The sequence below is a fragment of the Columba livia genome, chromosome 1 (genome assembly GCF_036013475.1).
Source record: "Columba livia isolate bColLiv1 breed racing homer chromosome 1, bColLiv1.pat.W.v2, whole genome shotgun sequence".
Lineage (NCBI taxonomy): Eukaryota > Metazoa > Chordata > Aves > Columbiformes > Columbidae > Columba > Columba livia.
The window spans coordinates 130,861,494-130,888,361 of NC_088602.1; the positions used below are offsets into that span (position 1 = coordinate 130,861,494).

General features: G+C 41.2%; 1 protein-coding gene across 1 annotated transcript in view; it reads left to right on the plus strand.

The window, feature by feature from the left end:
• The first annotated feature begins 488 nt into the window (after nt 1-488).
• Nucleotides 489-26,868, plus strand: part of PTPRO (protein tyrosine phosphatase receptor type O) — a 156,239-nt gene continuing 129,859 nt past the window's right edge. The window contains 3 exon segments of the mRNA XM_065030093.1: nt 489-957; nt 959-1,004; nt 1,007-1,059. Of these exon segments, the coding sequence (XP_064886165.1) occupies nt 844-957; nt 959-1,004; nt 1,007-1,059 (213 nt within the window). The 5' untranslated portion in view covers nt 489-843.

Here is a 26,868-nt window from a genome sequence, read left to right on the forward strand (position 1 = left end):
TGACTTCAGGTTTCTCCATGTGCCCCTCTAATCACTTGGCCTGAGTATCTCGTGGGACAGGATGAGTTCTTCTCCACACCTTGCAGGCTCAGACCTACATCTCAAACCTCTGAGGAGCTGCCCACACGCTTCAGAGACCAGCTGTAAAGAAATCTGCGTTTCCAAACACTGTGCTGCTGGTATCCGGGTATCGGCTACTGCTCCTGGGGCTGTAGCTCCGGCAGAACCGCCGCCTCCCGCAGGAGCCTAAAGCCCCGTGCGGGGCCGGGTTTGCTCGGGGCAGCGTCTGGCCCCGTCCGTTCTCTGCCCCGCCAGCCGGGACCGCCAGGTGCTCGCGGCATTTGTGTCCCCTGATCTGGCCTGGGGAGGCAGGTAGGAAAAATTACATTGGGGTGGGACTGTTGTGCGTGTTCGGGAGTGGTGGTGATGACTCGTTTTTGCTCGCCGCCTTGCTTTTCCTGCCCCTGGAGAGGAGATGTTGTTGGGAGATGGAGAGAACCGGGGTCGGAGGGCGGAACCGGCAGGGTAGGGCGGTGCGGGGCGAGCGAGGGCGGTGGCTGCCGGCTCCCAGCCCTCGCCTTCCGCTGGGGGCTGGGGCCGCTCCCGCCGAGGAGACGAAGCCCCCGCAGCCGGCGAGCAGCTCTGTCACCCCTTCCCGTGCAGCAAGCGGCGCGATCGCCCCAACTCCTGGGAGAGGAGACACTGCCCGCCGCCGCCTCCTCTTCCTTCTCCTCCTCCTTCTCCTCCTCCTCCTCCTCCCCGCCGCAAACCTCAAATAAAAGGGGCGGGGGGCGGCAGGATGCGCCGTTCGGCGGGGAGGTCGGCGCCGCCGCTGGCCGCCTGATGCTGCCGCAATTCGCCATTGCCGGGCACGGCTTGGAGCCGAGCGGAGGGAGGAGAGGGGCAGAGGCGGGGGGCCAGGGGGCAGAGGAGCAGCAGCCCCCCCTGCCCGGCCGCCCCTGCGGGCCGCGGCCGTCGTCCCCCCAGATGCCCGGCCGCCGCCGGCGGGGGGCCCCGGGGGTCCGCTCCTGCCTCCTCTGGCTCTTTGTGTTGCTGAAGGTAAGTCCTGATGGAGGGGTGTGGGTCCCCCATTCCCGTAGGCACCGAGCCCTCTCTGCTTCGCCTTTGTGCGCCTTCGCGGCGAGTCGGTGGGACCGCGGCTCCCTGGCAAGGGCAGGTGGCTCTGCCCGCTCCGCCTGTCCCGCGGGCCGGCGGAGGCAGGGGCTCAGCCCCGGCTGTCCCCGCTTTGTGCTCCCTCGGGTAGCCGCGCAGGATCTGCATGTGGGTTTGGTGGGGAGGTGGGAAGGCTGTGCCGCCCCGCGGTGCGCGATTCGACGGGCGGGCAGCCCGCTCCGCCGTGCCCCGCGCCCCGGAGCGTGATGCGCCCCCGCTCCCCTGTCCCCACCGAAAGTGCCATCATCCCGGGGGAGCTGCGCGGCGCTTCTTGCCATCCTCTGCCTCCTCCAAAGTTACCCGGTTCCCAGCGGGGGTGCCGAGAAACGGTCGATGTGGCGTTTTGGGGGTGTGTTGCCCCGCGGGGCCGGACCGGGCCGTGGCGGTGGGGCGCCGCGCTGTCCTTCAGCACTGCCCGCCCCGGCCGCCGCCCGGCTGCGGCGCTGGCTCCGGGAAACGCACCCCGGCGAGACGCGTTCCCCCGTTAAATGTTTCTTATCTTTCATGCATCCCCCCGCCAAGAGAGCCACTATGAAAATGTAGCTAACAAAGAGCCGGGTGGTGTATCGTGTCCGTTTTATCGTTGCAGAATTTAACGTTGTTTCCTGATGAGTGCCGTGCTATGTTCAGGCTCAGCCTATTTTCTTGGCAGATTAATTTTTTAAAGTTCTGCTTAATACTGCAAGCTTGGTTTCAAATGACATTTTTTATCTTTATGCTTTTACTCTTTTAATGGTTTCTCAAGCATATTTAATATGCCTCATGTAACTTCTAAAAGAAAATGTATGTACCGTCTAGGGAAATACCACTGACTATAAAATGTCATTGCCCTGAAGTAGAGTGTTCAGCACTACTAAAAACTTTGTTGTATATTTGTCAGTTACAGTTAAGGAGAACTACACAACTAAGGACCTGACCTCTCAGAACCTTATAAATGTAAATGTTCTATGGAAAGCAGCAGGACTCCCTGTGTGAATAAGAGTTTGCAGGATCATGTCCTAGAACAGCAGTGGTGTCACTTCTAAAACTGACATTGCATTGACAGAACTATTTAAAGGGAAGCTTTCACAGCATCTGTTCACATATAGTAGTCAACTGTCAGATGTCTTATTTTCATAACTGCTGAAACACACATTTATGCAAGATAACATTAATATATGGACAAAATTTTATTCCTCAGAATTTAATTGTTTTTTAATTATTATTTTTAAGAGAGTAAGACTGTAGACATTACAGCTCAACAGAAAACTGAAGGACTGCAGTTAATTTCTGTAGCAGTTGGTTCTCTAGTATAGAACTGCACACAGTTTTAAGTAGCTGTGTTACCCCACAGTCTGAGTCCTGGCTTTTTCAAAAATCAAGGTTATTTTTGAGGGAGAGATTTTGCATGTGTGGTGGGGTTTTTTTTGTTTGTTTGGGTTTTTTTACTAGCACTACTATGACAAAAATTACTGTGAGTAAGCAAGACGGGAAATAGGTAGTTTAAATTTGTAAAATACTATACTTGTAAAATATATCTCAAGAAATTTGGTAAAGATTTGAAGGTAGTCAAGGCCTTAGTTTTTCATTTTGTTGGAAAGTAACCGTCACTTCTTCAGCCATACCCTCTGGTCAGTTGCTCAAAGAAACCCAGGACTAGGATGACAAAGAAATCTGATCAGTATTAGCAGAATTTTGTAGCGTAAGAAAAGGCAAAGCTGTAGCTCAAGATAGAGGTGCATCAGTCATGCAGTGTGTGATTGGATTACGACTTCAGTTGGATAGCAAGTCTACTGTAATGAGTTATCTTATATATTATCTAATTATACATTATCTTATACATTATCTAATACATTATTATTAGACACTACAACAAGAGGAGAACTGAGATTTCAGAGGATGGTCAAAGTAAATCTGGTTACAGGAAAGAAGTTTGAGAAGCAACAGCAGTGCTTGTTTCAGATCGCTGAAATAGGACCACTTTCCTAAACCTTAAATTTACTGAGTTTTCCTTATTTGTCACTGCAAAAAAAATGTGTAGACATTAATTAAAAAAAAAAAAATCAAACCAAAGTTTTTCCCTAATTCTGTGCTGTTTAGTTATGTAGCTTGCTGAAGTAATACTAAAATTATCCGGCCTTAAGTTATTAAATTGACATTTCACCTGGAAGTTAATCTCAGTGAGAAAGCAGAGACATTGAACTGATGAATCTGAAGATGGGCAAAACTGATGTCTGCATGCTAGCTGTTTCAGCTTTAGCAGCCCAAATGTCACTTGCTAAGCTGTATCTGCTTGATGTGGCCTTGATTCCCATCTGGCAATTTATAGAACCATCATAAAACTGCACAGTAATAAAACATTCCTCTCCTCCTCTCCTCTCCTCTCCTCTCCTCTCCTCTCCTCTCCTCTCCTCTCCTCTCCTCTCCTCTCCTCTCCTCTCCTCTCCTCTCCTCTCCTCTCCTCTCCTCTCCTCTCCTCTCCTCCTCCTCCTCTCCTCTCCTCTCCTCTCCTCTCCTCTCCTCTCCTCTCCTCTCCTCTCCTCTCCTCTCCTCTCCTCTCCCTCTCCCTCTCCCTCTCCCTCTCCCTCTCCCTCTCTCTCCTCTCCTCTCCTCTCCTCTCCTCTCCTCTCCTCTCCTCTCCTCTCCTCTCCTCTCCTCTCCTCTCCTCTCCTCTCCTCTCCTCTCCTCTCCTCTCCTCTCCTCTCCTCTCCTCTCCTCTCCTCTCCTCTCCTCTCCTCTCCTCTCCTCTCCTCTCCTCTCCTCTCCTCTCCTCTCCTCTCCTCTCCTCTCCTCTCCTCTCCTCTCCTCTCCTCTCCTCTCCCTCTCCTCTCCTCTCCTCTCCTCTCCCTCTCCTCTCCTCTCCCTCTCCTCTCCCTCTCCTCTCCCTCTCCTCTCCCTCTCTCTCCTCTCCTCTCCTCTCCTCTCCTCTCCTCTCCTCTCCTCTCCTCTCCTCTCCTCTCCTCTCCTCTCCTCTCCTCTCCTCTCCTCTCCTCTCCTCTCCTCTCCTCTCCTCTCCTCTCCTCTCCTCTCCTCTCCTCTCCTCTCCTCTCCTCTCCTCTCCTCTCCTCTCCTCTCCTCTCCCTCTCCTCTCCCTCTCCTCTCCCTCTCCTCTCCCTCTCCTCTCCCTCTCCTCTCCTCTCCTCTCCTCTCCTCTCCTCTCCTCTCCTCTCCTCTCCTCTCCTCTCCTCTCCTCTCCTCTCCTCTCCTCTCCTCTCCTCTCCTCTCCTCTCCTCTCCTCTCCTCTCCTCTCCTCTCCTCTCCTCTCCTTAGCAGCTTGCTTTGTAATTGTCTCATTTTGGTGTGGCTAATCACACCTGAAAGGAAAAGCTGTACTTCAGCTAAATAGAGTTAAAAGTGGATGTATTCCCTGATTCCAGTGACTGATGTTATCTGCCCTGTATTTTTTAATTGCAATCCAGCAACCTTCCCTTAGTCGTGAGCTTCGACCAGTTGAAGTTCTACACTGGATTATGTGACTGATATGTCAGATATCACATGCTGTTACTAGGTTGCACGTGGGTGATTTTATTTTTTCTTGCCATATTATTTGTGTGGGACAAGGTAGGGTGTAACTCTGTTACACCTCCAAGAGGGTATGATCAATGCTCTCAGTAGGAAAACAATAAGAAAATTCGTTGTCACAGCAGTTCCATGTATGGACTAAATAAGTGGGGTGACAATCCTCAGGAAAATCGTCTACAAATAAAAAAATGCCATCTCTTATTTCCATGAGATTGAAGTCTTTGTGTATTAGTCTTACATATGAAATTCAGGCTCTGCATATCAAACAGCAACACTATCTTCTCTCCCAGCGAGGACAACTTTTTATGTTAGTGGAGCCTGATGTCTTAGTGAAGTTGAAATTCGGGTTTACATGGATCAAGGCATCCAAAGAGATCTAAGCGCTATAAGACCTTACTCAGCATAACCTTACCCAACAAAGGATATGTGCTTCTATTGGTGTAATTTTCAATAATATCTGCACCTGAAGTTAATAGTCTGAAGCAAACACCATACTGTCAGGATGCTGCCCCTTTCTGTGTAAGAAAGCTTTGCAAGAGAGAGGCTGATTCACAGCTGGGAGCCCAAATGATTCCCACTGTTTCCTCCTGGCTGGAAAAGAAATGGATACCTGATGTGAATTTTGGTACAGGGTCCTTTTAGCATCTGTTCTCTCTCTGAAAGATGATTGATCAAGCTCTTGCTGAGAAAATGAGCTTGTTTTGTTTTTTCCTCATGAACATGTCCTACTAGTATCAAAATAAATAAGAAAACCCACCTCCAACAACAACCTATCTTACCAGTTCTTTATTGTTTTCAAAATTAATGTAATATTTCCTTATGATGGAACAGACTCAGAAGAGCTACTGAAGCACAACAGTCTGAACTTTTCTGCCTACTACTGGCCTGAGACTATCCAGGTTGTATGGGAGAGAAAAGCATCCTCCCAGAAAAAAAAAAAAAAAATACACTTTTCTTTTTTAAAAAACTTTATTAGGAATGACCATCCTTAATCCAAAATTTCTACAAGTCACATTCTCTTTCATGTCATGATTTTCATGCATTATTTCTAGACCAGAGTGATTTTAGAGGGCAAAGCTAGTGGAGAGGATACTCTGGTGCCAACTCATGTTTACAGAACTGTAACAGGCACTTGCAAAAGCCTCTCTGCCAGTGGAATAAGACTCAGGTATTATTCTTTGGCAAATTCCTGATTTTATTGTGGTGAAATAACAGTGGTCCACCAGGATAAGATCTTTCATCCTTGCAGGAGTTATGAGCCCCAGACTCGAATTCCACAAGGTCAATAAGGCAATTTCTAGGTTTTATCACCTTAGTCAGAAGCTGCATTCAGGGGTAGTGCTTTATTCAGGTTAAGACCAGGACTATGCTGCATAAAGGCTTACCTGTGGCAATCCCACGGCACCTTGTTAAAGGGCTCACAGACAGTGTGGTAACTGATCTTGAGGAGCCCACTTATCTCTCCATTTCTGATGTCACCACACAGAGCAATCCAGCCAGATCATGAAATGACCTTACAGAGCTTCAGAATAAATGTTAAATTGAACAAAGTCTTCTTTAAATCCATCCTGAGACTTATTTTACTAGACAGACTCATCTCTGGAGAAGAGATCTTTTTTCTTTTACTTTGGCATACGAGTCAAGATGATGAATGTTTAAAAAAAAAAAGTGCTTTGGAAACAAGTCTTTTTGTTGAACAACTTAAAAGGTTTATAGTTAACTTTTGTTTTACCTGTTCGTTAAAATTATTTGCCTTTTCCAAATGGAGTAGGTACCATTTATCATCCAGAGCACTTGTACATTTTAGTAAATGAGTGATTATACTTTCATTACTCAAGACTGTGAAGATTTTATTCATGCACCAAAATGTAATTAATTGTAATGTGGAGAAAAAAATCAAACTTTGATAAACATTAAAAATGTTTTTAAAATTAAAATCTTTACACAGAGTTTAGTATATAGTAATTTGCTAAGAAAATGAAGAAAATGACTTATCAAATATGGTCTGCACACAAAAGCTACTGTTTTTTTTAATTACTCTTCCATTAATGTATAGTTGAAAAGAGAAAAATCTTTATGAAAAAAATGTGGTAACACATACTAATTGCCACATGCACAATGTGTAACAGACGAATAGAGAATGGGAGATACTTGCTTTTCATAGAACTGTGTAATCTTGAATGAATACAGCCAGAGAAGGGAGCGAATCCTAAGGAAGAAGACTGTTGTCTTTACAGTAAGCCAAACACGATGCATTTCCTTTCTGGAACTCCTTCGCTCTTATTCTAGGAAATTACAGTGGCTTTTAAATGAAGGAGTTCCAGAAACAATATGATATGCATCATGTCTGGCTCGCCATAAAGACAGCACATTGTACCAGAGCAAAAGTAGTATGTGCTGTGCTCAAATTGCTGTGATTATCTTTGCATTTTCTGTTTGTTATATGTGTGTATTTAGAGAAGAAATGCTTTACAGTAAGAATCGGTAATGAGAAAGTTGGTGACACAGCTGATAGTAACAGGGAATAGAGCTAGCAGGAGATATGTTTTTAAAGGAATTAGTACACTCAGTATGCTGGTCTTGAGGTGGCAGCATGGACATGAGAAGAGAATATGTGGGATAGGTTCTGTGAATGCATAGGAAACATAATGTTGGGGATGGAAAAATTTGAGTGTGGCATTCAAGCACGGGGACTGAGCACTTCAGAGGAGCTGAATGGAGACAACAGAAGACAACAGCTCTATGCTATTCTGTGTCAGTCAGAGACTTAACATGAGATAGCTGTTTGGCAGATTTTAACCTCTTGGAGGGGATAAAAATGCTAAATTATTTTTTAAGTACTCTGGGAAAAACAGGTAATGTTGCTTGTCAATCTAGTAGTTGTGATTTTGAAATGACTGGGTCTCAGCACACTTTCGGTGATTAAGACATGATTTTGTAGCTTTGTCATGTGCTATAAACCTGCAGTTCCGCAGTTCAGTTGTGTCAGCTTTTGCCTAAACAATACCAAGGCCAAATCTTTGGAGTGAGAGAGGCAGGACCCAGTCTCTAAGTTGTCAAGTAGATTAGAAACTCCTTCAATTTTAAGAGCATTCAATCATCTCCTTCTGGCCTAGACACACCCCTAGAATCAATCAAGAAGAGGCTGTTCTTCTGGGCTCAGAGGAGTCCCTAGAGCAGACTACAGACTGTCCCAGTCGTCTTGTTACCTTGGTGTAATCAGCTGTTTGGCAGATGCCTATTACCTGCACCCCAGCTTATCAGGATCATTTCCTTGTTGTTCATATGGAAGTCATTTTAACATGGAGAATCTTCACTCCTCATTGACCTATGAAATGAGAAGGAAGGATTTGGTTCCCATTCAATTATGAACAGCAGAGAAATTTTAAACTAGAGTAGAAAGCAAACAAACAAACAAAACAAAGCAAAAAAAAAGCCCAGCACCATATTAAAATGTGGTGAAGAACAGTAGAGAAAATTGGTGGATAAAAATTCACAGAAAGAATGCTAATTAATGTTTTCCCAAAGTACTGGAGGGCAGATTTAAGGAAAATAATGAACTTTTTCTAACAGCAATGAAATGAATTTATTTATTATTTGCTTAGCACTGCTGTGCCTAGCTTTGTTCTGTATGCAAAATATTTGCAGACCCTGCCTGAAGTCTGAAAGATAGACACATCAAAATAAGGATGCTCTAGATATCTGAGAAATTATTATCATATATGCCAGTTGCTGGTATTCTCTAAGTGTCAGTATACCTTCCAAGCAGAAATAAGTCACAATTGCTTCCCCCAGGAGCTGAGCAGGGCATTTTGTTGTTGTTGTTGTTGCTTGCTTCTTTCTGTTTTTATTCAGTGTTGGTTTCCTCAGGATGTTGCTCATCAGAGTTTCTGGACATTTATATCAGTTTAAAACATCAAAAATAATTAATAATCAATGTGACTTTAATCCCTTCAAAGAGAACCCATCAACCTACAAAATATGCTCTAGCTCACAATAGTTTAATGAAAGTAACTGTAAGCAGGGCAAGAGATAAAAGAGAGAAACATCACTCAGATATAGTCTTCTTGTTTAAAGAGAACTTGTATTCAAAATGGACAACATAGCTAAAATTTTATTGCAGTCTGCTTAGTGTAAATTAAGAGGTTTGGGTTTTTTTAATAATTTTGTTTCTCTAACTTGGCTTTTCTTGCCTAACTAAGATTATGATGTCACAAAATCAATATCAGAGGGTCCTATATTGTAATCCATTTTCATGCATGTCCATTAAATCAATGCCTCTCCTTACGTGAGTAATGACTGTAGAATTGAGCCCTCTAATTTCACTATGTGAAGGAATAAGCAGATGGGATGAGATTTTACATACTTAACTAGCACTTATTAAATACAACAAGGAAAATTTTGATATTATCTGAAAGATAAATGAATGCATAGTGAATAGTTAAGTGTATTTCAGAATGATCTCTGGCATAAAATTACTTCTCAGTGGGTTACAAAATAATGTGTTAACCCAAAAATTCTTTTTTATTTTTAAATCTTCTTTTGAAACTAACTCAAGACTCCACAAGCTCCGAAGCCCAATCAAGTTTCCTCAGCAGCATTGTGGGAAAGCATGAAACCTGCTGACTGGTGACACCATATGGTGTCACCAGCATTTAACTTAAATGAAGGCACTCCATGAATATGGGTCATGATTTTGTGATCTTACCTATTGTTTATGTGCAACATCAACCTCTGCTAGCCGGAACCAGAACTGCCAGGTTGCCTCTAATTCTTAGGATGCTAGGAGCTATAGAAGAGTCTACTGTACTTCTGGGAGCCAGTCCAAAGTCCAAATGAAGTCAATGGAAGTTTATGTTGCTTTAAATGGGCTTTGAATCAAGCTGTAGTGGGAAGACCTGTGGTCTCAGCTGGGTGATGCTGTGAAGTTTGACTTGCAGCACAGAACTAACCGTGATGTATCGCTGATCTTGGGCTTGCTGCAGTGTCAGTAGCACAAACTGGATGCCACAGGATGTTTTTGATTTTTAGAATCTGAGGGTCTGGTAGCTTAAAGAGACTTTGAATCAGGTAAATCTTGAGCAGTTTTCTTGTTTAGGAAGTAGCTGTATTGGCAAGGATTGGTGTGTTGTAATCTAGTGCTGAAGCCTGTGTAGCAGAAGCACACTTGAATTCTTCTGCTCTTAGAAGAGGACCTTCTTTGCAGGAAACTTAGGTTATGTAACTGGCACTAGGAAAAAAATAGGTTGGTTTTCTCCAGCCAGAATAATCAGTCTCCTCTTTCTCTTCCTCTGCATATTTCAGAGACTGCTCGAATGAGAGTTCAGATTGATGTACATTTCAACCTATAGCCACTTTTACAGGTACCTGGCTGGATGGAAACCAAATTCCACGTCAATACCAGATACACATTCATATATGGATCTGAACACTACAGCTGGTCCCTATCTCTTTAATAGGCTAGCTGAGTCAAAAGTGATATCAAAACCCAATGACAATCTGGGGTCTTTGAATTTCAGAACATAAACTCTTATCCTGCTCTGCCCAGGTGTGATGTGAACACAACCATTATTTCCTAGACTTTCACTTGCATGCTTCCAGTTAACTACAGAACTTTCATATCTGATCACACAAATGGAAATACCAGTTCAAAATGCAGTCACATGCTTATCTAAAATGCAGAAAGGAACCAGAATTTGAAAAGTAAAAGAAAGTAAAAGTAAAAGAAAGGTGTCTGGAAAATAATTTTCCTCTAAAGGGCAAATGCACGGCCAAATTAAGAGCTGGCAATGAGTCCAAGTTATGTATTGAGCAGCAGAGCTTCTCTTGCTTAGAGGAACTCATGGTGGGGTCAAATAATCTGCATTCTTACTATGAATAAGAGAACACTGGAGGTGCTGTTAGATGCACACACAGGGCCAGTGTGGAGATTAACTGAGCTCTGTTTGTTTTCCTTTGGACATAGTTGATTTAAAACTTGAGAATTAAAGGGGGGTGAATGGTCAAAAGAAGTTAACAATAGCAGCAAGTAAAAAAAAAAAAAAAGGTGAGTTTTGGTCCTTTGACTACAGTGCTTTATGACAATTTAAATAGGGACTGTATCTGTATCTGCCCCATATTTTAAGTATTCTTAAATATTCTGTGATTAATGATCTGAACTTTGCAGGACCCTTCTGCAAAGTAACATGCCAGAGAGCAGTTGGCTATGGCAGACATCATATTCAATGCTGGGACAAAAGGGATTTTATGCAGTGATATAACAGTCCTGCTATCAGATACCGATTTTTGCTGGTAGACATTACTACACCAGGTGATGGATAGTAGAAAGTCAGGATATCAGTAAGTGTCCAGGTGGAGGAAAGAAATTCTGTATGTTATATGGTGCTTGAATATTGGCTTGGAATAGATCAAGAATGCCTTCCCTGTGCCCTCACCAGAAAGACTAGCATGACTGAAATGGTTACAAGTGACATTATTTCATCCACAATTAAAATATTTTTGTGAACATAATGAGGTTAGGAGATAAAATGGAAAAGAAACAGAAGCATTTTGGAACAGAACATGTCAAAGCATAGGCTTTGTCTGTTCCAGTTATGTACACAGTTATTTCTGTATCCATTTTCTTTCTGTAACTACCCTTTAATGAAGATATGGCCTGTTTGGGGACTGGATTTTAGTAACGATATCTTGTAATGGTTCAATAGAATCAACTGTTCATTGTCAATATGTACTGTGGGGGAAACTGATCTACTGATCAGGGTATTTTTATCTTTATCTGAAAGATTTTGCTGCTTTTATTTTTTCCAGAGGTAGGGATTTGTTGTCCTTATGTGTGTTGGTTCTATGATTAAAGCATATGAGAGGTAGTGGATATCTGAATTAACATTAGTTTTAACTGGAAGAATCAATCTTGCCATTGAAATGCTTAGAGTAATATAAAATGGTTTTCTTAGCTGGTAGTTTACCATCTCTGCATTTGTCTGCTATCCTGTAAGGTATATGGGTCTCATGTGATGCTTAGAAAGAAAGGTTCAGGTTTTCCTCATGCTTATTCCCAGTGCAATAACTTTTTGAGTGAGGTTCAACAACACAGCACAACTGCATCTGCAGCAAACGATCCTTTCTAGAGAGAGGAAAGCCAAGGGCTGCCGCATCAGACTGCCTGTACGTGCAGTAGTAAGGCTGCAAGTTGAAAGCAAAGAGTGATTCTCTTCAAAAATAGGGAGGCAAAAGTCACAAACATGTTATAAGCTGGATGTTGTCTGGTTGGATATCACTAGACAGCTTTATGTTTTGCTGCCCGCTTTTTGGACTATTGTAGGTGTCTTCTCATTTATCTTTCTAGCTGGCCTTAGGCTGACAGTAATGCTGATATTCCTTCCTCCACTGCATAACTGGTAGGGTGTGCAGGACATGCTGCCCAACTGGGACGTGGGGAAAGGGAAGAGAAAGAGACTGCAATGGGCCAGTTGAGAAAGCGGGCAATTCAGAATTGTCCCCTGGTTGTCAACAAAATGGCAAATGCTGTCGTATAGATTGGGGACTCTGTACATCTCTGAGGATACAGGGATATGTGTAACTGTTTATGAGTCATAGAGTAATTTAGGTTTGAAGGGATGCCTGGAGAACATCTGGTCTGAGCTTCAGATCAAAGCAGGGCCAAGTAAATTGGGGGCTCAGGGCCATGTCTGGATGGGTTTTGAGTATCTGTGAGAATGAAGATTACACTGCCTATCTGGATAACCTCTTAGGCTCCTGCAGGAAAGAAATGACAGTCAATTAAACCTTTTTAAAAATCATGAATTAGGACTCAAAAGAGCATGAAACTGTCTTATTACCCTGACTGTTTTTTTTTTTTCTTAAATTAATTTTAAAAAATAATTTTAGGCTATTTTTCTTTGTAGAATTTAAAACTCTCTGTTACAGTCACAAGCTTTTTGCTGAAGTCTGCTGGTTTTCTTTCATTCACCAGCTCCTTGGAGCTCAAGCTTTAAGTATAACATCAAGGATAAAATAATTTGAGCTGCCATTGTTACAATGTGCCTTAATTATCACTTAAACTTTCTGCAGAGTCAGGCAGGTATCTGCCATCGTTGCACATTCATTTCCCAAGTTCACATTTCTCAAGAAGGCTTTTTGATTGAGGACTTTTTTTTCTCCTTTTTCCTCTTCTGACTTCAGGGAGGAGAAGCATGTCTTCATATATTTTACAAGCTTAGGTCTTAGGCATGCAGGAAACCATTAAAGCTTTACCACAGGGGTACTTATGAGCAATGTGAATTAAAATCTGTTGGGGCAGGGCTGGCCTCTGTCCTTGGCTGCTTTAGTGCTGGAGCAGAGGAATCAGTTGTCACTGCATCGAGCTAGAGAAACTTGTAAAAATCAAGGTGGAAAAATATATATCTCAAGGGAATATGTGGAATCCTTTTTGGAAATTTCCCTTACGCTTTTTGCATTGATAATTGAACCACTGCTCCTAAAATCAATAGAAGATTACAGGGACTTGATACACTTAATGAGCTCCAAAGGAACAGTTACTTCCGGCTGTGATTACAGTTTCTGCTACCTGACTCTGCCTGGTAGTAGCATTTTATTACTGATGATTTATAATGTCAGAGGGGAGGATAAGTTCAGTGTTTTGTTAGGTTTTTTTTGCAGATTTTTGCCTTGAAATTATGTTACTTCATACTTTCAGATGTTACTATGCTGTGGTTCAACCTCACAGACAGCTAAACACCACACACAGCTGTTCACTCACTCCCACCTCATCAGTGGAATAGGAGAGAGAACTGGAAAAAACAGGTAAACCTCATGGGTTAAGATAAAGACAGTTTAATAAGTTAGAAAGGAAAATAATAACAATAATAGAATATCTGAAACGAGTGATGCACAATGCAATTGCTCATCACCTGGTGACTGATGCTCAGATTGCCCCTGAGCAGTGGTTTCTCCAGCCAGCATCCCCCAAAATACAGGGTATTTAAAAAAGATGGACCCAATTTGAAATCACTATATTTTAAAATTGGGCCCATCTTTTTGAAACACCCTGTATACACTGAGAATGACATCATGCAGTATGGAATATCCCTTTGGCCAGTTTGGGTCAGCTGTCCTGGCGGTGCCCCCTCTCAGCTTCTTATGCACCTGGCACAGCACGAGAAGTTGAAAAGTCCTTGACTACTTAGCAACAACTAAAAAAATCAGTGTATTATCAACATTATTGTAATTCGAAATCCAAAACACAGCACAATACCAGCTACTATGGAAAAAATTAACTCTATCCCAGCTGCAACCAGGACATACTATGATGCCAGATTTAATTTATTTTGGGAGGAAAGAAACAGTACTCTGCAGAATGTGCTCGCCACTTGTGAAATGAAAGGTGTCGGCAGAGAGTGTGAAGATACCCTGGAAAACAGAGCTTACACAGAACAAGCTGAGTTTATAGAAGAAGGAAAAACCTCTGCATCTCTATATAATTAACATAAAAGAAATGGATAGAAGGGATTTCAAGATGCCATGCATGACCTAGTGTGGATCAGCTGTGCTCAGACTATGGGTTCTGAAAGTTCAGTTCTCTAATCCCAACTCTCTTCAAAGCTAGATTTTGCTACGCGGAACTCCCTGGCCACCACTGAACAGAGAGGGTGTTGTGAAGGAGAAGACCTTGAGGTCCACTTCACCTGCTGGTGTGCCCAGCAGAGTTGCAGGGCACTGTGGGAAAGGGGCTGCAGGCTGAAATGGCTCTACCACAGATCCCCGTGTCTGAAATGCAGTTTAAATGCACGATTTCAGTTGATATTAATAACTTGGAAGGCTTATAGTTTATTAAAACAGGTATTGTCTGTCAGTTGCATGTCATGTGGCAGGAGTTTCACAGCTTTCCACAGTGCATTCTTTCTTTGTGTCTTTTACAAGTTTAAGGAAAAAAGTCTAATGGTGTCAGATGATGCGTAGGATTGATCCTTTATCTTTTTGTTCAGAAATGCTACCCCCTGTTCCTATAGTTCTTTGTGATGGGTGGCTGGTAATTGCTGGATGCCCACTGTGAATTTTTGCAATGATAATGAAAAGTCTTTTTTGCATTAGGAAATGAGCCCCAGCCTGAATGAGGGGAAGCAGATGGACTGCAGAGATGTGTCTGCATCCTGCACGCAGGAATGCATGTGCTATGCTAAGAGGGCTAATACAGGGGAAGGCGAGCATCCCCCTTTGCCCTCTGATAAATCCATCTCTGTGCTGTCAGAAATAGCTGTATAATAGGAGCTCTGGGATTTTTGTCTACTTAAATGGTCTAGTATCATTTATCTCTTTTCTTCTTTGCATATTGGCATATTCTTTCACTGCCAGTATTTATCCAAAGTCTTTACTTGGAGTGTCAATCTAAAGGTCATATCCATTTTTCTCTCTCTCTTTTTCATTTTTTTCCTCTAGTCCCTCTGTTTTTAAAGATGTCAAATTAAATAACTGATCATTTATTCTGATGCCAGAAGGCCTTCACACTATGCATATTAGGGTTTAGTGTATTTTTCTTTTCTGCATCTCAGTGCTTTCAATTTGTATGCAAAGCCATCCTCTTATCATGAACTCTTACGCCCAGAGCTGAGGATTATGTTCTTAGCCAACATATGTACTCAGCCTGAAATGCTAAATCTCTGCTACTAGAGGAATGGAAAGATGTTATGGTTAAAGGAGTTATGTCAAAGTAACTAGTCAGATCAAACTATAAATAATTTCTGCTGGGAGGCAAGATAAAGATACTCCCTGAATGTTTGTGTCCACTGACCACCACTGACTCATAAATTTAACTATTGCTATTGTGACTACAAGAGATTAAACAAATATGTTTTTTAATTAAAAAGAAAAATAAAATCAATTTTGTGACAGTGATGAAGGAGTCTTTCTGGGTGCCCTTTTCCACAGGAATGGTCAGGTTTTGGTAGCCTGCAGCATGGGGACTGTGAAAGCGGAGGACAGTGGCATAATGGGGCCTGGGTTTTTCCCCTATCATCTCAGCCAGCCTGGTGTCAGTGGGAGACCAGAAACAGCTCCTGCAGGACTTGACCTGCTGGTGTCCCTGTCCCATCTTGTCTCTATTGCAACAATTCAGGTAGGAGGAGAAGAGAGGGCAGAATAACTCACCTGCCTTTGTAGCTTGCCCCATGATATGTCAGGGGTTGCCCACTGCTGCCAGCTGTCAGTGTCTACAGCTGCAGTGTAAGGGGTGGCTTCAGGGTGGGACATGAGAGGGTGATGGCCGGGACCTGCTGCTCTTGCATCTCAGCCTTGCTTGTCTGTGAGTTGTTCTGGGGCTCACAGAGGCAAGTGGTCAGCCAGGCTTGCTAACATTGCTTTGGTAACAGTGCTCCTCCATCCCTGCACTCTGCACTGGAGAAGGGTGCTGTGTCTTCCTGTTTTCATAGAAAGGCAGCATTGCTTGCTGGGGAGAAGATGGCAACATCATGCTTTCATCTAGGCCTTTCCCTTTGGGGTCATTTGAAAAGGAGAAAGCAGACACTCTGTCCTCCTCTGAAGTGCAACTAGACTGTGCTAGTGCATCCCTCTCTAATCCACAACTCATACAAGCCACAGAGGGATTGCTGTGGTACCTCAGCTCAGATGTTTTCTGAGGGCTTACTTTACCATTTACATTATCACATTGTCATAACAGAGTGCTGACTGGCACCTAAAATGCTGGTGGGGAGCTTATCCATGGATAAACTGTAGGCTAATCTGGTTTTCAATTTGTGAAACTAGGCTCAGTAGTTTATGGGGAGAGGAAGAACACCCCTGAGCACCTCTAAGGCAGCATCTTATTGGAGAGTTGAAAGAAATTTCTAGGAAAGTGCAGAGACAAAGAATATTTTCCATTTCCTTTACCTCATGAATTAAATACTAGAATGTATATATTTTTTACAACAGTGGGCAGAGTGTGTGGATGTTTTAGTTATTAATGCTGTGCCAAAAATATTGTAGAGGTTGAGTATTTGGAGGGTTTGAAAGGTAAAATGATAATTTGGATTGACTGACAAAAATTATTTTGTATTTCTTGCTGTGACAGAGAAGCCTAAGAAGCTTCCCAGCAAATATTTCAGTTCTCCGGAAGGAACATTTCAATCCTAAGCTTTCAGCCCTCTTTAAAGAAAAATGGAGGCAGGGACAGTCAGTCAAGGAAAATTCAGCAACTTTAACAACCAGGTATTTGCAAATAGTTGTGATTGTCCAGGATCTGTATTTTTCCAAGAATAGAATACTAGCTCATTTATCCATTCTAGTGTTTGTCCCTCAGAATTGTTTCCTTGGCCTCTTTTCTCCCTAGCTCACTTCTTCCCCTTCTATTTCACCTGTCATCTCCTCTTGCCATGCTCAGCCCTGATTCTCCTCCATCTGCACTTAACCCTGCTCACTCCCATTGGCTCACACCCAGCCTCTAACGCAGCCTCCTCACCTCATTTCTCAAGTCATTTGCTTTTCACTTCTGTGTGAAGTTGTATTTCTCCGGTAAACATTTTGGATTGCGTTTTATAATAGTCAAAGAAAAGGCTTCATTGCACACACCATTTGCAGCCATTTAGCCCAGCTTATTCCAGTGGAATGCTAAATAGCCACAAAAAGACTATGATTACATGAAAAGACTATTCTAGTGAAAATAGCTGCTATTCAAATAGAGATCATATTTCTCAGGGAAAAAAAGGGCCAATTACTGTGCTTAGTCACCTACACTGTGAATTCAAATGAACTTAATCTAAAGCAAAGGTGTTACATTGATTTTTACCAAATGTAACTAAAATCAGCATCAATTCCCATGACTTTCAGCTCAGCTGGCTGTAGCTGTACTAGGGTTTCATAACCTTGTTCATAACCTGTTCATAACAAGATTGTTGAAGTTGGAAATGACCTCTGTTTTTCATCCTGTAATGGATTTCCTAGGTGGGCCTTGTGAATGGGGAATAAGGGTGGCCAGTAAAGGATGGCTGAAATTTTGATGAAGACCCAACTGATTTTACACATGGAGTCCTTTTACTTTCTGGTCATTTCTAGAAATTATTTATGTCTAGATAAGACTGTTCTAGATGTACATCAGCCGTCAGTTGAAAAATAGTCTGGAGAGGAAATATATTCAAATATCTGCCATTATTAAGTAAATAAACTGACCTAAATTGGAAAAAAAAAAACACCTTGTAACACCTCGCTTTACTTTATTTTTGTAAACTACATATCTGGTAATCGTTATTTTTAGGTTTTTACTTCAGTGACAGATAGGCGATTTTGCTGAGTCTTCTCTGTAGATAAGCATGGGACAAAGGATAACTAAATCCTGGTATGTAAAGATGCTGAGGGGGGTAGAGAGTATCAGCAGTGGTGTTCACGTATTTGCTAATGTTTATCTCATCTCCACCAGAAAATGAAAATTAATGATGCAGTGTTTTATATTTTAATGATTCCATATCTGTGTGGGTTTTTTGCAGTTTGTAAACCACAAATCTTATCTTCCTGTCATTAATACACAAATTAAGATACTGAGTTTTATTTTCTGGTTATTTTTTATTGTAGATGAACACATATTTCAAGGCAGCTCATTGGTAATTGCTAGAAATCATTCTTAGATTAGTGTACACATTTTATAGATCTGTAAGAGGGACCCTCAAAGGAGCATGTTCATGGAGACTTTGGGACTAGCTTGTCTTTGTATCTTCAAAAATACATGCTGAGCAAGCTGGGTAACCTGCCCATGGCACACCTAATGTGCCTCTCCCTTGCTGAGAGGGGAATAGGATCCAGGAGAGAGAACTGCTGCCTCATCTGTTCACGGGAATGAGTGAATTACTGAATACAGACCAAATTTCAGTCCTAAGTAATGCATTAATGTCAGTACTACACCATCAGCATTGCCCTTCTGCCTTTAGTAAAACTAAACAAAGTTCACCTTTTGAATTGTATTCAGATTTATAATTTAGCATTTTGAGTGATGGCTTCATCTACTGCAAGCAAAAGGCAATGATTTACAATGTGTATCAGTAGAACATTGTTATGTGAAGAGAGATTAACAGTCATAATTTCAGACTCAACAGTATTTATAATTCTGAATTGTCTGTTTTAACGCAAATGTTCTGTCTTAAATACTGTGTTCTGTCTTAATTAGATAAAATAATCCTACCTTGCTTGGGTAGTCCTGTAAATTAGTGACTGGCCTAACATCCTCAGGATCATGCTTTTGCATTGCTTAATTCATACCGATTGTTCAAACTGAAAGAAAAAGAGGAGAAACTGGTATTTTATGTATGCAGCACAAAAGGCATAGCTTCAGGTTTAAATTCCTCTGGATTCGTTTCCAGCTGTTTGTTTCAAGAGGAGGCTTCCATAGGCATCAGTGGGCTCAGATCAGGCTTCCACTGGTTATGCAGCTTCTGCACAGTGCTTTTTGGGAATTCTGTACTGTAGGAGTGGTATCAGTAGAGAGTTAACCAAGGAAGCATCAGTCTGACCCAGTGCACTGCTGACATAATGGACAGAGTACACTCAAGCAAGGAGGCAAGATCTGGGACTGGTCCCCTGTGCTGGTAGCAGTCACTTGGGGGCATCTGGATGGATGAGTGTGCAGTGCAATCAGGATACATGTGCCTTAACCGGTTTTAATCTAATTGGGTCATCTGCCACTAGCAGCAGAGCTGCAGTGATGTGGGCTTCAGCCGCTGAGTATGCATCTGAGGTGCAGCCTGCACCAAAGCCAGTGTTTCCATGGTTCCATAGTTAGCGGGCACAGGCCCAAGCTCCCTTCCACACGTGTAATCCTGTTAAACTTTGTGGGACCGCTTCCATGAGGAGAAAGCAGCAGAATTGCTCTGTGCAGCATAACCATATTAAAATTGCTTGGCAATGGAGTGCAGCTGCACTTGCAAGAGGAGCGCCTGGGAGCAATGGCTAAGCCGCCCCCACTGGCATTGGGTCCTCCCCTCACGGAAGGAGAAATTGCCTTCTGGGACTTGTCCATTGCAGCTAAGGCCTTTGTCTATGGTGAGACTTGTTTTGCCTCACAGTAGACATTGAAGAGATGTGTATAGCCTGGGCCTGAGCTGTAGGTTTTGCTATTGAGAGGCATGGATTATACATCCCAGATGTTTCATATAGATGCTAAGGTGTGATAATTTATCCTCCAGACCTAGTCATCTCTGTCCAGATAGCGTGAATCGAGCTTGCTGAGACTAGATGCCCAAATTTTGAATAGTTTCAGCCTGGGGACGAGATTAATCCAGCAAGACAACTCAAGGCTTTCTGTCAGCATCTCTGTACTGCTCTCTGGTCCAGCCCCCAGCCCCTGGGAGTCCCTTCCCTTATGGCTTGGGTTGTCCTGTGCTGGCTTTTCTTGTCCACATGACAGCACAGGCAGAGGGATTTGGGATCAACAGATACCAAATAAAACACTGTGCTAGAAATTTCTTTGCATTCTTGAATACTGAGATTCAAATGAAATTTCATTTAAAAGTTTTATGTAAATTCTGTGGAGAAGTGAGAGGTACAGTTTTTCTAGCAGTGCATGGCAAGATCTTCTGAGGTTTTTTGTGCTTCAAAAAACCATGACATTTTGAGAACTGACAACCAGTTTATTAATAACACAACTGCTCCTAGGGGTTTGGAACACGGTGCTGGAGGGATAGATGTCTGGAAAAAAATCTACATTCATTTTCCCCTCATTATTCTATCAAAAAACTTTCAGCTACTGGGGGGAAGGGTTGTTAGTATTTTCTCAGTGCTAGGTTTTTCTCCTGTGGTGTTTTTGTTTCTACCTCCTTTAATACAAGGGGAAATACAGGATTGTGTTCTGTATCAGCCTACAGCATTGCCAAAACTTTACACAGGATTTGCACACAGTTCAGAGCTGATATCAGAAACTCTATCTGTAATAGTTATTAGACGTCATTATGAAACCTGCCTGGCCTCTGGTTCCACTTATAATTTTTAAACTCCCATTAGACTCGTTGGATGTTGTAACTGTAGTTCATATCTCTTAAATGCACCTTTTGGGCTGCATATGATTTTATGCTGCAAAAAGCAGAGAAATTTCAGTATCTCTTGTTCATGAAAGCTTCTGGGTAATTTCAGCAGTTTTGAATGAAGTCATCTGGACTTAGGTTTTCAAAGCTCTGGAAGAGATTTCAAAGAACATTAATGGGAGGTGAATATTAAAGCATCAACCCTATGTTTTAAATCCAGAATTGACTTCCATTGCCCAGCTTTGTAGAGTTAAGATTTGACCCTGAAGTCTTAGGGATGGTAGCTGAAACCTAGCCAGTTCTCTTTCCCTTCTACATATTACAGATTAAGCTAAGAATGCCTGGATGAAATAAATACCTCTTAGTCACCAGTAGAGTTTTGCCAACACTTCTTGTTTGTGTTTCCATTTCAACAAGCACCTATTCTCCAGTTAGATGTTAGAAATACTGAAAAAGCGCTAGAGAAACAACTCTCTGGCTAGTAGCAGAAACTGGCTGGAATCACATAAAACTGCACGTCTAAAAATCTGAATGAGCACACAAATTTTGAGTTGCTTATCTAACCTGTTGACAAGATTGTCCATTTTATATCATTAGATTTTAATCTCCTGCATCTAAAAGCAAGGCTTTCTTACGCTGAAGAAAAAAGGGCTGACAAGCCATATCTGGGATATTTTATAATGTGCCTGTTCAAACTGTGCTGCATTATTCATCTAGAAGTAAACAGGAGGCTTCTTGTCAAACATTTGATTCCATTCTTCTCTCCAAAAAACATGAAAATCTTTAATTGCATGCTTTTAAAAATCTAATTTAATTTTTAGAGAGCATACAAAGCTACCTGATTAGTCAGCCCTGGTTACAGAAAAAATACCCTTCCTTGGATTCTCAGTATCACAAGACAAATGCATAAACCTTGTAGTACAGTCATAAGGAAATTTACTCCATCAGCCTCCAGCTTTTAGATCTTCACAAAATGTGGAGGTTTCACAGATTATTTGTTCTGGTTATTGTCTTGTTGTCTGTAGACTCCTACTACTTGTACTAAACCCCATACAAATAGCTCAGAAAATTTCATTTATTTTGGCAAACAGTTGATTAGATTTATCTGAAATCTCTTAATTGGTGTTATCCAATCCATAAAAGGCACTGCAGGAAGTGGCACAGAGATCACATATTAAGCCAAAGAAGAAATAACACCATTGGTTCCTCCTGTGCTTAATCTGCTTATTAAAAAATACTCTAACTCATATAAGATTAATTTCCTTCTTGGTCATCATAAATTGAAATATTAATACTTGGAGTGAAATTAGCTTTAAAGCACTGGGTTCCATTTAGTAGTTTTACTGTGGTGGTTTTTTTTGGGGTGTGTGTGGGTGTTGAGTGGGGTGTTTTTATTTGGTTTGGCTTGATTTTATTTATTTATTTTCTTTTTCATATTACTTTACTTGATTCTAATGGTATACCATAACATCATGGTGGTTCCTTTATACAGAAGAAAAAGCTGTTTGGTTTTTAAAATATATTTTAATTTGGAGTTTTGTTTGTGTTTATTGTGTGTTCTTTTAATATGCATTCTTAAAATGTTCGTGTTCACATCAGGCTACATGATTCTTTTCCTATTCTTTGACTTTGTCACTGTTGCTATTGTTTTACAAAATATAGTTTTGAGACTCAAACAAATTGGTACACACCCTTTGTAAGGCTGAAATTAGTCTTTGAAGTGCAGTATGATATGGACTTGACAGCTCTTTAAAACAAAGAAGGCTGGAGATGTGGTTTGCAGAAAGCCTCCTGAATGCAATCCATTTCTGGTGCCTGGGTTTCAGGGAAGTGGGTCAGCAGACTGTTCCAATGGATAAAATATGTGGATAGGATTGTTTGATTGCTTTGATTTTAGAGACAAGAAAGATTTGCATTTCTTCTATCTCTATTTGTCACAGGCAATTTTATTTTATAGATTATAGGTTCAGGTTGCTTATTCCTTTTCATATCAAAATAATACATTACTTTTATTGCAAGTTGTACTTACTGTATGTATTTATATTATTCATAACATGGCATAAGAAGTATACACAAAATAGTATGGGTAGAAGAAAAAAGCTCAAGCACTGCCTGATAATTAAACATATGTCAAAACCCGTAAGAGGTAAAGCTTCATAAAATAATTCCTGAATATGAGTAATATGATTTTAAACAAGTATTTCTTTAATAAACTGTGTGGCTAGGAAAGGTTTTTCTCTCTCCAACACTGAATAATAGAAGCAGTAAATTATAATCGTTTGTACCCATGTGAATATTTCCATTTCACCTGTCAATCTCTCGCTACTTTACAGAAAAGAATAACTAGATTTTCTCACTGGGTTTATAGGATGAGTTTGCTGTATCACATATGTACCTTGCAGAGGGTTATAATTTCTAGGTCCATCACTCAGTTTAGCTTGATAGTAATTTAGCCCATGGGAATGCTTCTCACTTTTGTTGCTCTTCCCTTTGTTAACATCAAAAAAATCAAGAACTTGTTAAGTGACATCAAAGTCTATGGAAAGGCAGAATTTCAATTTCCTGCCTGCCTTGTGCCTCCACCGCGGCCCATCATTACATCTCTGCACAGACATTGCTTTAGTCATGGGACTAGTGAAAGCTGGAATTTTCCTTCATGTGTTTAAGCGGAATGTTTCCCCTGATGGTCTGACCTTCACCTCTTCTGAGACTGCTGCTTATGTTGCAGCCCCCCTGGCTTTTAGGGATGAGCCTAGAAGACAGGCTTATCTACTGCCACAAGAAGGCAGCAACATTTGCTCTCTAATGCCCTTGGAGCTGGATTAAGTAGTGACCTATAAAAGAGGCCGGATATCCACTTCACAGTCCCTTAAAGCCATCTATTCCTATTAGCGTAACTTTTTTGGTATCGACTAATTTTCAGCCAATGAGTTAAGATCATTATCAAAACGCAGTAAAATTAATTCAGAAAAGAATATGCAAAGGAAATAAAGTATGCTAATCCAAGGGAATTAGTTTTTCATGGTTCAAACAAAAACAGCCTCCTCTTTATTTTCTGCCATTATGCTTTTTATTTCACTTTTATGACTGCAATTTTAAATCTTAGGCCCTCATTTCCACTAAGAGTAAAAACAGCTTACATGTTTCACTTGCAAGTGCAGAGGTCTTAATGTGACTATATTTCCACCTTGTCAGAGAGGTATTAAGAGACCTATGACAGATGTCCTGGTTCTTCCAGAATGAAATTTTAAACAGAGTTCAAATGAATATGTCATGGATATTGTAACTCTTTTATGCCTAGTTTATGCCCTTTATTTTCTTCTTTCTTTTTTTCTTCCACTTAAAGTTCTTTTCTTGCTTTCTTCAGAAATCCATGGTTTTGTAATTAGCCAGGCAAGTTAGTGTCTGAAGCTCTTGATTTATTCCAGATATAGGTACTGAGGTGTGTAAGCATAACCAGAGCCAGGGACCAGTGACACTGGCTGAATTAAGAAAATTCAGAAAAATCAAGGACATATCTCAAGTCATAATCTGAGTAATATATGGGGGCCCCATAGGATGTCTGAGTAGATAGTTGCAGTTTCAGGACTTTTAAGACTGCTGATGTAGTTAGAACACTTTATTGCTTTGTGGAGCACCAACAGAATTGATTTTGGCTTCCGGACAGAGGCATCTGTGATTCCTGTTTTACAAAAACTAAACCCTATCACTGTGAGGGACCATAGTGTAAATCAGTACCAAATTAATTTCATTCCCCGTGTGTTTATGTGGTGTGTGGGTGAGAGCAAACACTTCAGCACCTTGGAAGTCTTCTAGTTACTTGACATTTAATGCTCTTGTCAGACAAACTGTAAATAAGAGTGTAATTAATTATTCTCTACTTACATGACAAGTTGAATATAAGTTCCACACCCCTGGGAGTCCATTATTTACCTGATTGTGAAGGTAAATTACTGCAGGGTTATCTGGAGACTACTTGGAAGATGAACATGAGTTTTGTGCTCAGATATTAATATTTGTACATCCTTTCCTACCTGTTAGCTAGATTTTGCTGAAGACCCCACACAAAGAAGGAAGAATTTAGGAAACACCACTTATAAAACACTTATAGGAAACACTCTTATAGTTGCAGCTGGCTCTTTTTCACTTGCCTGGAAGAATCAACATATGGCAAATTCTTTATTCCTAACTAAATTTTCTGCATAAGCAAAACAATGACCATAAAACCCACCCAATGTAATTTTGACTCAATTTCTCCTGTAGTACTGTAAATTAGAAGTGATTATATAGAGAATGTGGAAATCTTAATCAGACACCTCATTAATACTCTAACCTTTATAAATGCTTTAGTGTGACCCAAGTGTTCAATCAGTAAACCTTTGTATAAAACTTTTTCCCAGAGTGAAGCTGGTGGGAGCATTACCATTGACTTCACTAGAAATAAGACACTACACTGTAGCTTTTTAGTGTACAATCAACCTTATTCAAGGTTCTGTGACATAATGATTTTTCTTATCTTCCTCCAGCTATTCTGTCTGTTTTGTAATTACCTACTACTTCTTCAAGCACTGGAAACATGATTGTACTTCTAACAAATATTGAGAGATTTTGGACTTTTCTTACTAGAATATAGAAAGACACCTAACATGTTAGTAGTGCACCATGATCTAAAAACACTTTTTTTAAAAACTGAAGTTCATAGGTAAATATCTTGAAGTGTTTGCATTTTGATCAGTTGGGCTTCGTCTTAAAAAGTCTTGCAAAGAGTAAGACTGACTTTTTACAGGAATTGTCATTTAAGTTTTCATTTGTAAAGGAAGGAGATTCACTGACCATCTCACTGATACCAAATGTACATTTCTTGCCATCTAAACACAACCATCTTCAACTTTTGGATGACAGAGAGAGGTATTGACTTATCTTCTCACCTTTTGCACCTTCTTTAACACCTTATTATAGAGAAGCACAGGCTCAGCATTTTATCCACCTGAATCACTCAAATAATTTAGTTGTGGGAGTTCCCTTCCTTTCCAGCTAATTTTTGCACGTCATTAAGCGATTGCAGGAAAGCTAGCTAGCTCTGGTCTGCTGCTTGGCTTAGTAAGCAGTCTGGTGGTCTCCACCAGACAAGAGGGCTCTTTTAAATTTAATGTAAATTTGTGGTTTGGAGCCACAAATTCCCTGAAAAATCCCACTAAAAACTGAAAAGGAGGAAGGGAGAGTGGAGAGAAGGAGTGGGGTTCGATCTGTACTCTTGAATGAATACATGATGTATAATACACAGTAGAGTAAGGCTATCCATATGGGAACTGCATGCTACATGCTACCTTTATCAATAGGTTTCCCATTTTCCTGATAGCTTGCATGTGAGATTTCCCTGATACCTCAGCTGGACTACACAGGGTTAAACCCTGTTGGAAATGGTCTCCAAGACTGAAAGGCAGATGTTGTGGATCCCTCCAACTAGTTTGCTAGGTCTGCTGGTCTGCCTTATTATCCTTCATTTACAGCAGAAGTACAGCTTTGCAGAACAGCCTCTGTCAGGACTAACTGCTGTGGTAAAGCCAGCTTCTCCATTCCACCATTACCGATTTTCTAGGACTTTCTCTTCACATAAACCAGATATTCACATAAGTGTACAGAAATAAATTTCTGTGTCTTTCTGACTTGAGAAATTTTCCTTGGCTGTTTATCTCAGTACTATTGCAGACATTACACATACCCCCAAAAAAAACCCAACCAACCAAACAAAAGACATCTACAAATCTGAATGCTACTTGAAAAGGAAGAGGTAAATGAAGCAGAAGAAACACTCTACAGAATAGAAACAGGCTAAAGAAAATCAGCTTAATTCAGTAACCAATTGCCCAAAGCCAGTCTTAACTGTGAAAAGGTTTGTCAGTTCAGCTTAGAATAAAATTGAGTTAAAAACAAAACAAAACAAATACCCCAAAAAAACAAAGCAAGTGAAATGGTTTAGCCTTCCAGGGTGAGGAGAGGGCTGTGAGACTGAAGCAAGCCAGCACAGTTGCACACCAACAGTTAGCAAGAAGCAGCCAGAATACCATTTCACTTTTACCTGCATGCCAGGGCATGATCCTGACTACAGCTTTCAAGGTTTATGGGAAATAGATCCTCAAATCACATTGCAATTCAATTGCAGCTGGCTGTCTACTTTCTTCCTCTGCAAATCTCATTTTAT